Consider the following 18,271-nt stretch of genomic DNA (forward strand, 5'->3'; position numbering starts at 1 on the left):
AACTTCACCCTAAAACTTTCATGATTGGTTGAACAATGGAAAAAAAGATCCTTTGGTCCTTGATCCCATCCATCCATAACGTACCATCCAAAAACCACGATATGCACTTCGTATATTGACATTTTAAGTGTCGTCAGGCAGTCCTTTGTAGAAACATTTAGCTTTGTGAACATGGATCTTCCTGTCCCCTTCATCTTTCATGGTGGGAGGTTCTTGTCTTGGGCTTTGTTTCTGTCTCCAAGGATGCTGACCTGCTGAGTGTTTCCAGAACTTTTTTTAAAATTTTTTAGGCTTTACATGAACTCAGAACTCCAGGTAAATTGCAAAATGAGCTTGTGCATTTATGTACCCCTGATACATTTAATATTCCAATGGTATTTCTTCCTCATCTCCAGCCGATCCTTCACCTACAGTTAACCACAATACCGTGGCAGACATTACATTACTCTGATCCCATTTTACTTTGCTAACATTTTCCTGTTGTATCTGTGCTCCCAAAAATATATTACATGTCCTGAACCTTCATTACTTGTTTCTACAGAGACCGGGATCAGCTAAAATAAAACAACTGGAAGGTCAGGAATAATCTGCAAGGAGGTTAAGATGACATGAAAAATCAAGAAGCTAGAATTAGGAAGGTGCAAGACCTGGAGCTAATTTCAAGAGAATATTGATTTTAGGTGACCATTGTTTTCTGACTATTTAGAGATAATGGCCACCTACCTGTAATGATAGAGTGCTAGTGATAATTCTCACCACTAGAAGCAGATGACTTGTTTGGATGCCTCCATGAGCTTGTGTTTACTATAGCTAATAAAGTATACCAGGAGTCTGCAGAGTGAAAATTAGTCAATAGCAGCAGAAAAAATGGAGAGTGTAAAGCCTCCTGATGCTGAAAATTGGGCTGGAAAGGTCAACCATGTGGAGGTTGTCCAAACAACAATTTATGCTGTACCTGCAAGCCATTGACCTTGATAGCAAACCTTATGAAGAAGCCAGTGAAACTGAAGGCATAGTCATAGCCACAGTGTCTGGACACACACATATAATAAATGAGACAAAAGAAACAGCAAAAAGATGGAGAGACATTCAACTGCAAATGATGCACCAAAACAATGCCCAGCCTATGGAAAACTCTGTAATGTGCAAAGGCAGAATCATCATGTAAAGCAATGTTTTTCCAAAGGAAAACAAAAGAGAAGTGAAAGTGTGCACACTATACACACTATAGAAGAAATTGTTCTCAGTGATGCACTCTTCATGCAAGGTAGTGCAGAAAGACTATAAACCAACAGACACTGAAGAGTCAAGCATGAACAGAGTTGAGCAGGATAATGGACTGTGTCATTGGTTACAAACGGAGCAAATGTTCCTTTCAAGCTGGACACAGGGACAAAGGTCAATTTGATCTGTGAGTGCGACATCAGTGCAATAAAGATAAAGCCAGACATCCATTCAAACCCTGTTCAGCTCAAAGTCTACAATGGACAGAGCATCAATATGAAAGGTACATGTAAACTAAAGGTGAAAGTTAAAGATAAGGAACACCACCTCAGGTTTACAGTAGTCCGAGATGGACATGAATCACTGCTTGGTGACAAAGCATGTGAAAACATAAGCCTAATCAAGAGGGTGTACACACCAGGGAAACTTATTGTATTAGCTGATGTGTTATCCAGGGCAATGATGCAGAGTGAAGCACACAATGAGAGTTCTATAGAGACAGAGATGAATCTCCACATGAATCTGATCATTGAATCTCTTCCAGTGATAATGGACCATGATACAGCTGTAGAGAATGCCACAACTTTGCAGAAGAGTATGATTTTTGGCATGTGACTTCAAGTCCTTTGCATCCACAGTCAAACAGTAAAGCAGAGAAAGGAGTTCACATAGTTAAATAGTTGTTCAAGAAAGCACAAGACAATGGCTCAGATCCTTGTCTAGCTCTGTTGAGTTACAGAGCTTCACCACTTGAACATGGCATGTCACCCACTGAGCTTCTAATGGTACGTAGACTATGCACCATACATCCTGACTCTGCAGACCCAAACAGGTACAGAGATGCTGAAGGTGTCAACTGGAAACAAAAGCATCTACAATGGAGACAAAGAGCAAACTATGACAGTTTAGCAAGAAGCTTAGGGAACTGGCACAACATGATACAGCGAGTCTTAGAGATTCCAACACTTGGGACAAAATGGCTACTATTCTGGAGAGAAGCAAATCCAAGATCCTACACTATCAGAACAAAGGATGGTCAAATACTGAAGAGGAATCGAAAGAGCCTGCTGAAAACACAAAATACATTGCAGGAACAGACAAATGCAGAAGATCCAGCCTGCACAACAACAGAGGAAACACCACCAGTGCTAGACAGTAGAGCACCAGCACTACTGTGTTAAAAGAGCCACACATGTTATCAAAGCAAATGACAGACTGAATCTCTAAAAGAAAAATAACTGCACATTTAAAAAGTTTAAGCTGCTGATATTTAGGTTTACATTTGTGATGAACTGCAAAATGAAATGCTTAAATTTGTGATGAACTTTACAATGAAATTAATACTGTTTTAGTGTGTCATGTTGTTAAACATCTCAAGGAGAGGGGATGTAATGAGAGTGCTAGTGATAATCCTGACCACTAGAGGGAGTCAGAGATGAGTTGTTGCAGCTAGGGATAGATTCAAAATGATTGCTTCCATGAGGTAGTGTATACTATAGCTAATAAAGTATAGTTGCTATAAGAGAACCCAAGTTTCTTTGTTACAATTAAAGAAACATCACACCCAGCAATAACCATTGAGGAAGTTTCTACCTCCTTTTGTTTAGTTTGGCGGGAGGTATTCATCTAACTGTTATTGGCAAAACTTCTCTTCCATTTCTAGCGGCCTGGTAGAAGCATCTGCTATTTCTTCTGTTGCTACTGAGTTCTTTTAATATGCTGTAGGGTTGATTTTAAAATACATTATGCAGAACAGTATAGCACAAAAACAGGCCCTTCAGCCCATGATACCATACTAGAATATGATGCTAAATTAAACTAAATCTCTGCTACTTGCACATGATACCTTATGGTCTTGCATCCCTACTATTGTATCTGCTTCCACCACTCACCTGCCAGCCCATTCTAGCTACTTACCACCCTTAGTATAAAAACAATACTTGTCCCACACATTTCTTTTAAGTTTTCTCACCTCACCTTAAATGCAGGTTCTCCAATACTTGATATTTTTATCCTGGGAATAAGATTCTGACAATGTAGTCTATCTCTGCCTCCCATAATTTTATAGTCTTCAGTCAGTTCAGGAGTTTGTGGAGGCTTGGTATGACATTGGAAAACCTACTGGTGGAAAGTGTGCTGACCGGCTGCATCACGGTCTTGTATGGGGACACCAATACCCCCAAGCATAAAGCCTTGAAAAAGGTAGTGGATACGGCCCAGAACATCCCAGTCAAAAGCATCCCCACCATCGAGAACATCTACAGGGAACGCTGCCATTGGAGAGCAGCAGCAATCATCAAGGATCCACATCATCCAGCACATGCTGTTCTCGTCGCTGACATCAGGAACGAGGTATGGCTGCTACCTACCCATCATCAGACTCCTCAATAACAAACTCAATCAGGGGCTCATTTAAGGACTCTTATTTTGTACTTCATTGATTTTTTTTGGGTCTCTCTATTACACTATCAATTTTTATTTGTTTACAAGTAAGTTAAGTACAAGGTTTTTTTTTTGCATTACCAGCAAGTGGTAATTCTGCCATACCTGCAGGAAAGAGAATCTCAGGGTTGTATGTGATGTCATGTATGTACTCTAACAATAAATCTGAATTTGTTTACCCTTCAGTCTTTGATGCTCCAGAAAAAGAAAACAACAAAAACTTGCCCAACGTTCCAAATAGTTCATACCCTCTAATCCAGGCAGCATCCTGGTAAATATTTTCTGCACCCTTTCCAAAGCCTTCACATCTTCCTGCATTGGGAATTCAGAAGTTGACATCCTATTCAAACTTTTATCTATTTACATTATTATTCATTCCTTTCCAAAACCATGCTCCCATAAATTTCACTCGAGTTGCTGGAAGAATGCCATTAGAAAGAGATGCCATTAATTATGTTTCTGGTTCTTGGCTAACATCTTGTCCAGATCGTTAAACCACTTTTGCTCTCTCCCAATTTCTAACTCTCTGCTTTGATTTCTGAATATGCCTCTAGGATTCTTCACAGAATTAATTGCATTTATGCACAAAATACCTTAGTTTAAATCTAAAGATGAAATCAATTGATGTTTTAATTTATATGTTTATAAACTAAGTGTTACATTTAAAATTTAGGCCTACAGTAATGGTAACAGACCCTTCTGGACCATGAGCCCATGATGTGCAAATACCCCAATTTAACTACAACCACTGCCCCCAGTGGTTGGAAGGTGGGAGGAAACCAAAGCACCTGGGGGAAGCCCATGCAGATATGGGGAGAATGTAAAAATTCCTTACAAATAGCGCCGGATTCCAACCCGGTTCACTGGAGCTCCAATCAGATTGCGCTAACTGCTACACTAACCGTGCTCTTCGGCATTTCACAGAATGCTTACCTGGAGGTGTGGTTTAGCTAATAAATGCACCAACTCCCTTATGTCACTGTTGTTTGGTTCACTCTGCAGCTCCTCTGTTATCTGAAAGGAATTTTAAAAAATAATCATGTAATTTCTATATTTGTTATGTACCAGACAGTGGTTAATTTTAAAACACTAATTTCATTTTTAATTCTTAAACTATAGTCTTAACTTTTAAACTATCCTTAACACTAAATCTATCCCCAACTATACGCATGTGGGTGTGGGTGTGTTTCCCAAACCATTACTGCCCAGGACAAATCTATAAAGTTACTTCAAAGTTCAGTCTTTTAAATTCAGTATTGAAGCGGAGGCCTTTGAAATTTGAGGTCCAGAATCAATGATGAACTAATGAGAAGACTGGAGTTGTGGCTGCTCTTTGGCTTGGCTTCACGGACGAAGATTTATGGAGGGGTATGTCCACGTCTGCTGCAGGCTCGTTGGTGACTGGCAAGTCCGATGCAGGACAGGCAGGCATGGTTGCAGCGGTTGCAAGGGAAAATTGGTGGGTTGGGGTTGGGTGTTGGGTTTTTCCTCCTTTGTCTTTTGTCAGTGAGGTGGGCTCTGCGGTCTTCTTCAAAGGAGAATGCTGCCCGCCGAACTGTGAGGCGCCAAGATGCACGGTTGGAGGTGAGATCATCCCACTGGTGGTGGTCAATGTGGCAGGCATCAAGAGATTTCTTTAAGCAGTCCTTGTACCTCTTCTTTGGTGCACCTCTGTCTCGGTGGCCAGTGGAGAGCTCACCATATAACACGATCTTGGGAAGGCGATGGTCCTCCATTCTGGAGACGTGACCCACCCAGCGCAGTTGGGTCTTCAGCAGCATGGATTCGATGCTTGTGGACTCTGCCAGCTCGAGTACTTCGATGTTGGTGATGGTCATTCCAATGAATGTTGAGGATGGAGCTGATGGAAGCGTTCTAGGAGCCGATGGTGATGCCGGTAGAGGACCCATGATTCGGAGCCGAACAGGAGCGTGGGTATGACAACGGCTCTGTACACGCTGATCTTTGTGTGTTTCTTCAGGTGGTTGTTTTTCCAGACTCTTTTGTGTAGTCTTCCAAAGGCACTATTTGCCTTGGCGAGTCTGTTGTCTATCTCGTTGTCGATCCTTGCATCCGATGAAATGGTGCAGCCGACGTACGTAAACTGTTTGCTACAGACTCACAAATTCCCCTTGTGTTGCCTTCGAAGAAACATCCATCCAAACGAGCTGTGGTCATTGCACTCCTGGTCTTTTTGTAAGTGAGACTTGAACTGGGTGGCCTCCAAGAAGCTTCCAAGACCCTGGCACTGGTCTCTCCAAGTGATCTTCACTGTTAGTCACACTCAAAGTGAAGCACTTTGCTTCCCAAAAGACCCTCCTGGCATATGCCAAGCCACCGAAAAGGCCCAATCATTCACAGAGGATGCCTTGCTCTGAATTTCACAAAATGGCTGGCCACAGGAACTGCTTCCAAACTCTGTTTTTTTCTTTAGCCATCAGAATGATTCTCCCTTTGCAAAGTCACAGTGTCTTTGCCAATGTATTGCATCTGGACAGACTGTGTCAAGCCTACCCTTAGTTCTTCCAATGTATTGAATTGTTGCTGGGCTGCGACTTGTGTTGTGATGGGGCCATTCAGTTCATCCAATCTATACTATCCCTTACAGCGATAATCCCATTTTACTAAAATCTGAGCTCGTATTAGCCAGAGTTTAGGATGCTTAATTGCAAAGATAACCCCCTCCCCTCCATCAATTCTATCTACAACTCCCACTGCCTAGGAAAAGCAGGCGACATGTTAAGAGACCCAGCCGCATTCTCTCCACCCTCCCCCCACGCCATCAGGAAGGAGATTTACAAGTTATGAGATCACACACCACCAGATGAAAGGACAATTTTTTTCCCTGTCCTTGTCAGAATCCTGAATGAATGCCAAATTATTAAAATTAAGTTGTCTTTGCTTCATACCAAGTCATTTCTCTCTGTATCTCTGCATATTTGTATTTTGGTACATTGCCTTCTTGTACTCTGCATGGGCCACTCACAAAACAACCTTGTGTGACCAGAAACATGAACTTTGGGAACACCAGCTGCCCAAACTGAATTAAGGCCAGATAGTTATTCAGGGAGAGACTCAACAATGGGCAAGACAATGCAAATACGGTAGGCTTTTCAAACAAAGAACAAGGCATCTTGTTCAAGCCAATTACCACTCTCTGCATATTTTATATTTAAAAAAAAAATATATATATATATATATATATATATATTTTTTCACACACACTACCCCTGCATTTCTTCTTTAAACTTTACCCTTCTCACCTTTAAGTGCACGACCTATTGCACATTTTTAGACTGGAATAAAGATTCTGATCATCTCCCCCATCTTTCTTACAGTATAAATTTCTATCTCGTCTCCCTCAATATCCAATACCAGAGAAAACAGTGCAAGTTTGTTCCACCTTCCCTGAGAGCTCATATTCTCCAATCCAGGCAGCATCCTTGTAACTTTCTTCAGACCCCTTCCAAAGCCTCTCCACCCTTCCTGTAATGGGGTTTGACCTACCACTCAAGTGCAGCCTAACCAACATTTTATGAACCTGCAAAAGGATTGCTTCATTTTTACATTCAAGGTCCCATATAATGAAAGCAAGCATATCAGGGCTTCAAAGGTTTTGGGGAGAAGACCTGGAGGTGGAGCTCACAGTTGAATGGCAGGATAGACTTGATGGGCTGAAAAGCCTATTTCTCCTCCTATGTATTTTGGTCTTATGCTCTTTATAAAATTTTATTTATTTTTTCTTATTTATCAAATTTTTAAAATGTTTATTTGATTTTATTTAAAATTCCATGATGGCAGGGTCTGCACCCAAGATGGCGGTGCCTCTGACCGGCAGCAGCCACGAGGGGTTGCAGACTCCAGGGGAGCAGAGGGCTGGTAGAGAACACCAGAAATCGGGGAGACCATCCCCCACCTGAGAAGGAGAAGCAGAGGAATGGCGAACATTGCAGCGGACCAGTGAGGGGGCTTTGCGGCTGAAAGGCCAAAGCATGCAGTGGGCTGCTGGCGACTCGAGGCGAGGAACCCGTGGGCCGCTGTCAGGAGACACGCGCTGGGCTCCGGACTGCTGGAGACTGGCTCAAAGCTGGCTGAAGGGGTATCAGAACCGAGATGCGAGGGGGGAGCCAAAGGCAAAGGTGCCCACGTGTGTCGGAGGTTTGGATCTGGAACCCTGGTCGCCAACGGTTTGGACTGGACTCTGTGTGGCTGCGGAGGCTGCAGGAGTGCTGGAGGCAAATATTCAGACACTCGGTGTCTCTTGGGGGGACTCTCTTTTGCTTCTCTTTCTCTGACTGCAAGAGGCACTTCAGGCAATTTTTGCTGATGGTGAACCTATCTGCCTTACAAAAGCAATTTCATGTAATTTGACACTATTTTATTACAAGGATAATAAATAGAATCTTGAATCTTTCAACCCTACTCCTTTGAGTAGCCACTTTCCAAGAATTATGGACTTGGACACCACAGCTATGAACTTGGAAGCCCAAGTTGCTACCTTTTTTTGCATTATTAGGGAATTTTTTGTACCCTGAATAGTAAAGTTGCTTGGAGTAGAATGATGCACAGTGTGACCCTAGATTTCTGACCATTGCTACTTACATCCTTAGACAACGCTGCTGCTCTGTGAACTGCAGGGGATGGATTTTGTTGAATATGTTGCTGAAGTTTCTGGTGAATCTGCAATGGAAATGGAAAGTGTTCACCCCAATTCTTCCTCTTTCTTGAATAAATCTACATTTAAATAAACACCAGCCAGGCTATGGAGTTAGATATTTATCATCCATGCAAAGAAATGACGTTGTAGTGCGCTCAATGCAGACAACAGTTAGCACAATGCTGTTACAGCGCCAGCGACCCGGCTTTGAATCTGGTTCGAATCCGGTGCTGTCTGTGACATTCTCCCCCGCCTCCCCTCCGGTTTCCTCCCACCTTTCACAACATGCAGGGATTGTAGGTTAATTAGGTTGTGATAGTACAGATCTATCACCAATGTATATAGTGTATATAGTTACTGTATCTAGACTGTGCTTACAACGATTGGCTGAGAGCTAAGCCATGCCTATTGTCTGGGCCTTAAAGGGTTGTGTCCCTAGCCAGGTCGGATCATTCCGGACTGGTCGGCCACCTGTGAAGAGCTCCTGTCTTTTGCTAATAAAAGCCTTGGTTTGGATCAACAAGTCTTTGATTCTTTCGACGAGCCCTGCTTGGGTGTAATTGGGCAGCATGGGTTCGTGGGTTGGAAGGGCCCTTCACTGTGGTGCATGTCTATGTTTAAATTTAACATTTCATTTACAAATAGCAATTATCTTCAGAAATGAGTTCAAAACTTCCTGTGTTGAAACACAATGCTGGTGGATTTACAAAGCAAAGATGCATAACCAAAGTTTGAGGCCCTTCATCAAGGTACAAACAAAATGTAGGCAGACGGCTGAACCAGCTTGATGAAGGGCTCAAGAATGAAATGTTGGTTAAGTTTCTTCTTCTTTGCTATTGGCCGCCAATGTATCTTTATTTCAATTATGGTGTCTGCTGACTTTCGGGTTTTATTTTCTGTGTTGATGTGTTCTATCGAAGTAGCCAGAAAAAGTATAACAGATTGCAAGCCATTAAATTCTATGCTCACTGTGGATCAATTCACAATATGTGGTCAGTAATATTATTTGGAAGGTAAACTTTCAGTCAGGCTAATGTAGAACAAATATTAATTTCATTGGTGTGGTTTCTATATTCTTTCATTTTAGATGACTACTTTCCGAAGCCAAGACATTGCAGTAAATGTAGAAATGTTTAATGCTTCTGCATTTGCAATACTATACCTTTATGATCGAGTTGAAACTATTTTCACTGAAGACTTCAGTGAGGAAACTAATTTCTGCTGTGAGATTCGCATCTGGCCTCAGTTGTGCAGTCAATAGAGCCAGAAGTTCATGTAGTCCTGCAACAAGAATGCCACAATAATACCCCCCCCTGCATTTGTGGTAACAATATATTAGGAGATTGTCATAGAAAATGTCTCACAATTCACAATGGGATTGATATCGAAAGCACCATAATAATACATCATGTCATAGAAAAGACTACAATTAACTTATAGTAAATACCTTAATGATACCTTGTGGAGTCATTAAATCATTCGATTCTTGTTCATTCTACTTTCAAAGTAAACCATTTGGAAATTTGCTTGAGCCTAGAATCCTAAGTGTTATAAAGGTACACTTACCACCACTTTAAGTCCATCTTTGTTTTGCTGAATTAAATATTTTATATCAGCTGATAACCCATGGACCACAATCCTGGTTATTTATACCAATTGACACTCATGCCTTGTGGGGTTAATGGAGTGCCTTTTCCTTTTCATTCATATTTTGGGATACATTTATTACGGACACAGAATCTGGCTTTTCGGCTAAGAGGGAAGGGGGAAGATCAACAATAATTGGGGATTCAATAGTTAGGTGAACAGATAGGAGGTTCTATGAACAAGATTGAGAATCCTGGATGATATGTTGCCTCCCACGTGTCAGCGTCAGGGGCGTCTTTGATCGAGTCCATAGTATTCTCGTGGGAGGGCGAGGTTGGGATCCATGTTGGTGCCAATTACATAGATAGGAGAAGTGATGACCTGAAGCAAAATCTAGGGAATTAGGAAGGGAGCTGAGAAGCTTGAGGTGGTAATCTTGCGATTGCTGCCTGTAACGCAGGCCACTGAGGGTAGAAATAAGAAACCGAGGCAGATGGCTGAAGAGTTGGTGCAGAGGCTGGGGTTCAGATTTGTTAATCATAGGGCTCTCTTCTGGGGAAGGTCTGAGCTGCACAAAAAGGACAGGCTGCATCTGAACTAGAGAGGGACCAATATCCTCTTGGGCAGATTTTCTAGAGCTGTGAGGAGAGTTTAAACTAGTTTAGCGGGGGGTGGAAACCAAAGTATGAGTGCTGGGAATAGGGCAGAAGGTGGAAAGAATGATGCAATATGTTCTGGGTTTGTGAAGAAGGACAGGCAGGGGAGAAATTGAACATGTACTCAGTTGAAGGGTTTAAAATTTGTCTATTTCAATGCAAAAAGTATTAGGAATGAAGGAAATGAAATTAGAGCATGGATCAGAATATGGAATTGCAATGTCATCATTACAGAGACTTGGCTGACAGAAGGCAGGATGGGCTGATGCGGGCCAGGGGTTAGAGATTTTAAAAGGATGGGAGGAAAAAGACAGGGGAAGAAACATAACTGGTCAGGGATAGTATCACAGCTGTAAAAAGGGAGTTTGCTGTCGAGGGATTGTCTACTGAGTCAGAGTGGGTGGAAGTCAGAAATAGGAAGGAAGCAATCATTGTACTGGGAGTAGTCTATAGGGCCCCCAAATGGCTCTTGGGACACGGAATAGGTTGATTTTGAAACAGTGCAGAAATTACAGGGTTCTTGTTCTGGGGGATTTCAACTTCCCAAGTGCAAACTGGCAGCTCCTGACTGCAAGAGGAATCAATGGGGCAGAATTTGTCAGGTGTGTCCAAGAAGGATTCCTGACACAATTTGTGGACCATTCAATCAGAGGAAAGGCCACACTGGATCTAGTACTAGGTGTGAAGCTGGCCAGGTGACAGACGTCTCGGTGAGGGAGCATTTCGGTGAGGATGATTACTACTCCCTGAGCTTTAGCATAACTCTGGACAAGGATAAAAGCAGACAAAATGGGGAAAAGGTCAATTATGATGGGATGAGGCAGGAACCAGGGAGAGAAAAATGGAAACAGATTTTCTTGGGAGAAAGCACAGAAGTAATTTTTAATTTTTGGTTATAAGTTTAGCACAGTAACAGGCCCTTTCAGACCACAGGCCCTTTCAGACCACAAGCCCACGTCGCCCATTTACACCCAATTGACCTACAACCGCAATGTGCATTTTCTGAATGGTGGGAGAAGACCGAAGCACCCAGAGGAGATCCCCGCAGACACGGGGAGAACATACAAACTCCTTACACCCAGCACGGGATTTGATGGTGCTGTAACAGCATTATGCCAACCGCTATGCCAACCATGCTGCCCATACTGTTAGGTCTGCTTTGTTCATGAATGAGTGAGTCAAACACCAGACTGAGTCGAAATCAAGGTTCTTTGTTCTTTATTGCCGGATTGTAACACTTGCAACTAACAGTGTTAGTTGGAGAAGGCGCATTCTGCCGTTATCAGCAAGTGGTGTTTTTTTATACCTCAGGATACGTACTTAGTAAATGATCATACCATGACATTGTCCAATGAATAAACTGTTGCTATCCTTCTCTGTTAGTCTGCTGCTCATCATTCTTGTTAGTGCCAAGCTTATCTTGAGTGTACAAGGTCACATCTACATTCTGTTACTCCTTAGTACTGGCTGACTCCTTCTCCGGTCCCATCTCATGATGTTTTTACCTTACAATACGTAGAAGATGTTTAGGGACCACTTGCATGGGGTTTATGATGACTGGAAAATAAGTCCTATGAGGCAAGATGGGACTTTTCTCTTTGGAGCAAAGGAGGATGAGAGGTGATTTAATAGAAATCTACAAGATTCTGAGAGGCAGCGATAAGGTGGACAGCCAGAACTTCGTCCCAGAGCCAGAGTAGCAAACACCAGAGGTCATCTGTACAAAGTGAAGGGAGGAAAGTTTAAGGGAAACATCAGGGGTAAGTTTTTTTTTTAATGCACAGAGTTGAGGGGGTTTAGAATGCCTTGCCAGGGAAGGTGGTGGAGGCTAAAACATCAAGGGCGTTTAAGAGACTCTGAGATAGGCACATTCTCGAAAAAGAGGGTTATGAGGTAGAAAGGGCTTTTTTTTTTATATAGGAACATACAGGTTGGCACAACATTGAAGGCTGAAGGATCTGCAGTTCTGTATGAGGCAGCCATATCATAAAGGATCCCCATCACCCTGTCAAACTCTTCTCACTGCTACCTTCGGAAAGAAGTCCAGCACTTCTAAGTTCAAGAACAGTTTTTATCAAAAAGCTGTCAGGCTCTTGAACCACCCCTTGCTCTCCTAACCATTCATTACTTCGTGACCACAAAAGGGCCAGTCTACATTTCTGAACCTCAACCTTTTTTTTGCACTAACTGTAACTGAATGTTTGTTTAGCTCTCCATCCTTTATGCTTGTTATGTATATCGTTAGGAAATAAATGATGAATAATAAACCTTTCTTCAGAATATAAAGGATATACTGATGTTATAACACTCAGCAACCATCATATACCATGATGGTTACAGCAAAGGTAGCTGGAACTGCACTTGCAATCATAATTGCATAGACCTGCACCATTCCCCAGTGGACCAACAGTGCTCTCAAATTACTCAAAATGGTGAAAGGTGTTTGGCATGCTAATTAGTTAATTCATTTACAGGCCACAAAATAAAATAAGTTTAACCAGAAAAAAATATCAATTTGTATTAAAAAACTGCATTGAACTGCTTTGCATGGAATTTACTGAGGAGTGTTTTGTTTCAATTCATTTAAGCCAACAAATGTGAAGTTTTACATGTACCACCTCACAATACTTCAGAGAGATGTCCTTTTTGAAGTAAAGTTCATCATTGTGATGTGCCAATCAACATGCACATGACAATTATATTAAAGTGGCAACAAGCTAAATGAAGTTATCCAGAAAACCACGGATACTGAAGTCAATTAAGGGAGAGAGATTGGCTTAAGCACATCCGGATAGAGCAATGTGATCTTTCAAGGTCACCAAAGAGGGTAGTCGAGCATCTAATTGGATAGGGCTGTTATATTAACCTAGAATATGTGTTGGCTTCACCTTCTGATTCATGAATAAAGCTGCGAGGAAAGGCTGCCATGAGGCTTTACACCCCAGTAGAATTTAGACACATCATTAAATGTTTGTGCATTAGAACTAAAGTAGTAAATCAGTTGTAAATTTAAGTTTTATATAAAAAAAATAACACAAATTAGATCTTTATAGATGGACCTGCTTTCAGAAATTCAATTGGATTGTGGTGGTTTTTCCCACTGCCCAACTGAGATCAACGTCTTCAAGCCAAGAGCATGCAACTTGTGGAGAACAATTGAAAATCCACATCGAACACAAGACCATAATTGATAACCATTGCAACAGACTTGAAAGATATATGAAGGACGTGGGGCCCATTCATAGATTGGAAGAATTAAGAATTTTGTATGTTCCAGGGATTTTCTGTCCAATGTCTGGAAGTCTCCATCAGATCCACAATTTCCCTTTTTTTAAAAAAAAAACAAGGTGACCTTGATTAGAGGGAGGGGGTAGATTAGATTTAGTTTTTAAAGTTTTTTTTTAAATTTGGATAATTTGGAAATATGGGTTCAACATGATTATCAATAATGTTTATTATGTGGATTAAGGAACTAATGTAGTTCCATCCTTTTTGTACTTATATGAGATGACTTGTTATGTGTTTTCCTTTAAATTTTGTATGTAAATTTATATGTATATTTATATTTACATTTATTAATTGTTTACTGGGTTAGATGGTGCATTGTCATTTAGCAGAAAGGCCCAAGTGTTGGCATGGAGGTGCTACGATTGTGCTTGATGCTTCTGGACTGAGGGGTTCAGACAGCTGTATCTACCCATTGACCCCTGAGAACATGCATGTCGATATTAGCAAATGTTAAAACTGGAATGAATGGGAGACAACTCTCTTCAATTTGAATTTAATTTTAAATTTACACATGCTGCACGATAGCAGGCGCTTTCAGCCCATGAGCCCGTGCCGCACGATTACACCCAATTGACCTACAACCCCGGTACATTTTTGAAAGGTGGGAGAAAACCAGAGCACCCGGGAAAACCCCTGCAGGCACTGAGAGAATGGACAAACTCATTACAGATAGCACAGGATTTGAAACCTGATCCTGAGCGCAGGATTTGAACCCTCGCCCTGATCGCTGGTTCTGTAACTGCGTTGCACCAACCGCTATGCTAAACTTTCCACCCTTATTCCACTTCAAGGAATAGAAGCCCGGAAATTGGATTCTATGGCACAATTTTAAAAAAATATTTAAATTACTTTTTTTTTTAAACCTCGAATCAATTGATGTGGTGCTTATTTTCAAGTGAAATTCGTGACCGCTGTGAAGTTGACTGCATTGCCAGTTGCAATTTCTGCAAACAGGACTGGTGTTTTCCAAGTGTTGAGCACGTGCTCAATGACTTTACTATTTGTTCCCTCCACAGGTCTACTCCAAATTACGTCAGTACAGGCTGAAGCTCTTGTACAAACTGGCAGATGGTTTGCTGCTTTTCTTGCTGTTTCAGGGATTGGAAGACATGACTGAGCAGTTACAGAATTGACAGCAGCCTGCTCCACAATCTCCCAATGTTGACCCTGTGTGCTGAAATTAACTGTAATTATGCTCTTGAGCACGGAGCTGGTGAGATATTCAGTGCCTCTCAGATTTGGATCAAAAGGCATACATGTCTATCCGAAAATTTTCTCCTCTGAGACCTATCACGGTTGCCACATTTTTCCTGGACTCCTCCTGAAGTATAGTGTCTTTAAAGGCTTATCACTTGATCCCTGAGTGTAAAGCCCTCCAAAAAGGTAGTGGACACAGCCCAGGACATCACAGGTAAAACCCTCCCCACCATCAAGAACATCTACAGGGAACGCTGCCACCGGAGAGCAGCGGCAATCATCAAGGAACCACACCACCCAGCACATACTCTGTTCTCGCAGTTGTCATCAGGAAAGAAGTGTAGATGCCAAGTGACTCGCACCCCCAGGTTCAGGAACAGGAGCTACCCCCCCACCATCAGACTTCTCAACTGCAACCTCAATCAGAGACACTTACTTGTGCTCTTTATTGATTTTTTAAAAAATTCTCTCTGTATTGTACGGTCAGTTTGTTTACATTTGTTATCTGTTTACACTTCTTTGTTGGTTTACATATATACACCTAATACAGGTTTTCTTTTGCATTATCATTAAGAAGTAATTCTGCCTTGACTGAAGCATAAAAAGAATTTCAGGGTTATATGTGATGCTTTGTACAGTATGTACCCTGACAATAAATCTGACTCAGATAACTGACTCTCATTCTTGAACTGCTCTGTCCAGAAAGATTAGATCATGTTCGCCCTTGCCTCCTACACACAAGAACTTTTCAATCAACTTAAGATGAACTAAATGAGATGCTGCCAGGAACTGTGCAACTTCCATTTGTAAATTTATTCTAAGCATTTCTATAGGATCCTTTTTTAAAATGGACCAATTTATTAATTTTGTTTTGGAGCAACTCAATTTGGCACTCATGCTAAATGCTAATACGTGCTAGCACATTTAAAAAAAAAGCTGAGGTCCACTTTTTAGATGAGTAGTCTCAACCTTTTTATTTCCACTCACATCCTACTTTAAGTATTCCCTTTGCCATCGGTGCTCTGTGATTAGTGAGAGATTGCTTAAGGTGGTAGGTGGGTAGAAAGAAAAAGGTCTGAAAACCACTGTTTTAATTGTACTTAATTAACTCGTTATGTGCAGGGTTTCAGAACTCCAAAGGAAATGGGCCAAGGACAATTTTTCTCAAAAAATATTTCAGTAACAATTGGATGGAGAGCAGTGATTCTCAACCTTCCCTTCCCACCTTAATCAATCCCTTACCAATCTCAGAGCACCTGTGGCATAGGGATTGTTTAAAGTGGTGCGTGAGTGAAAAGAAAAAGGTTGAGAACCACTGTTCTAGACCAGAATCGTACCTGTTAATCTTGTGGACTTAATTAATATAGGTGGATGGGTGTTTTAGGGCAGCACGGTTGAACAATAGTCAGTGCTGCTGCTACTTTGCTCCAATGACACATCTATTTTGAATTAAATTCCATCACTAATCAAATACACAATTAATAATCTAGCATCAGCCATGGTGATAATGAGTGACTGAATTGCTGTAAGCATCCATTTGGTCTATTAATGTGGGGGAAAATGAATGTGCACAATTAACCATATAACCATTTACGGAGCGGAAACAGGCCATGTTGGCCTTTCGAGTCCGCACCGGTTCACTTGTCCTCTCTTCGTGAGAAAGAATGATCAGTTTTGGATTATTACAGGCTAGAGAGCATCTCTGATCACTTCATTAGAAGAAGGATGTGGAGACTTTAGAGAGGGTGCAGAAGAGGCTCACCAGGATTAGTGAGTATAAACTACCAGGAGAGGTTGGACACATTTGGATTGTTTTCTCTGGAGTGTCAGAAACTGTAAGTACAAATGAATGAGAAGTTAAGAGAGGATAGATAGTCAAAGTCTTTAGTAGGCCGGAAATATAAAATATCGGAGAGCGCAGCTTTACAGCGGGAGTGAATGTTTAAAGAAGATGTACAGTGAAAAATGTAGTAGGTGCCTGGAGCCTGCTGTCATTGGAAATGGTGAAACAGACACAATAGCAGCGTTAACAAGGTACCTGAGCAAGGGAGGGAGTTGAGCAATGTCGATCACGCGCAAGCATTGTGTTCTGCCCAAACATTATGTGCTAAAGGGCCTAGTCTTATGCTAAACTCTTCTATTTTCTATATTGAAACAAATCTGAAATCCTGAAATAGTTCAGCCTGCACAAATGACTCAACACCTGCTAAAGCGGTTCACTCTTATCTGCTCAGTGAAATGGCTTACCAAACCTTTCATTTGAAGGGCAACTAGGAATCAGCAATAAATACTGGCCTTGTCTGCGAAGTCCACATCTGGTGACTAAACTTTTTTTTTTAAACTGCATTCATTTGCAATTTGCTGGTAAAATGGGAGCTTTACTTGGGAAATGTTAATTTTGTAATAAATTCAAGCATATTGCCTGCCACAGACTTCAGCATGGTGTCAAATGCGTGTCTCTGTATAGGTCATTAGGAAAGCAAAAGGACCAACATTTTTTTCCCCTCAACGACTTGGTGTCAGCACTTAAAATTATTAATATTATTGTGGAAACATTTTTGTGATAACAATACTTTTACTGGTTTCTCCAGGTTTTGTTCTGGTTTTCTTTGCAAACGATCATTGAAATGTACAATCATACCTCAGTGAACTCAATCGTCAGTGATGTGATACGACATTACATGGTTGGCATAGCAGTTAGCGCAATGCCTTTACAGCGCCAGCGATAGGGATTCGAATCCTGTGCTGTCTGTATGTTTCCCCCCATGTCTATGTGGGTTTTCCCCAGAGGCTCCAGTTTCCTCCACTATTCAAAACATACTGGAGGTGTAGGTTAATTGGGTGTAATTATGCCACAGGTGCTCAGAGCATCGCAGACTCGAGGGCCGAAATGGCCTGTTACCGTGCTGTATGTCTAAATTTATAAAAATGTACGTCTTGTGTCCATTGTACTAAATATGTACAGCTGTCAAAAGCTTCTGAATAATTTCAAAAAGTAATCATATTTTTTTCAAGAATTTTAAAATTTAAATTTAAGCTCTAATAAACATGGTTTCAAAAAATATTATGATAAATCATTTGAGCCTTGAAGTGCACGGTTCTTTTCCAGATTGCTTTTAAATCAATGAGGTGTTACTTGAACCCCAACTTTCTTGGGCACAAGGGTGAGGGAGGTCAATGGAAAGAACATTTATCCTACACTCAGATGGGCCGGCATCAA

The 18,271-nt window shown here is 41.4% G+C and overlaps 2 protein-coding genes across 5 annotated transcripts in view; one reads left to right on the plus strand and one right to left on the minus strand.

The window, feature by feature from the left end:
* LOC138746414 (sperm axonemal maintenance protein CFAP97D1-like) overlaps nt 1–829 on the plus strand; it is a 48,019-nt gene extending 47,190 nt beyond the window's left edge. For all 3 annotated transcript variants that reach the window (XR_011346946.1, XR_011346945.1, XM_069904575.1), the window contains one exon: nt 542–829. The gene's annotated coding sequence lies outside the window, so the exon portion shown is untranslated. The remainder of the gene's footprint in view (nt 1–541) is intronic.
* LOC138746412 (MAGUK p55 subfamily member 3-like) overlaps nt 1–18,271 on the minus strand; it is a 63,206-nt gene that overhangs the window by 34,736 nt on the left and 10,199 nt on the right. For both annotated transcript variants that reach the window (XM_069904572.1, XM_069904571.1), the window contains exons 3-5: nt 9,486–9,604; nt 8,269–8,346; nt 4,600–4,680 (exon numbers count right to left, since the gene is read on the minus strand). In XM_069904572.1, the coding sequence (XP_069760673.1) occupies nt 4,600–4,680; nt 8,269–8,346; nt 9,486–9,604 (278 nt within the window). The remainder of the gene's footprint in view (nt 1–4,599; nt 4,681–8,268; nt 8,347–9,485; nt 9,605–18,271) is intronic.

This window comes from Narcine bancroftii, chromosome 12 (assembly GCF_036971445.1).
Source record: "Narcine bancroftii isolate sNarBan1 chromosome 12, sNarBan1.hap1, whole genome shotgun sequence".
Classification (NCBI taxonomy): Eukaryota; Metazoa; Chordata; class Chondrichthyes; order Torpediniformes; family Narcinidae; genus Narcine; species Narcine bancroftii.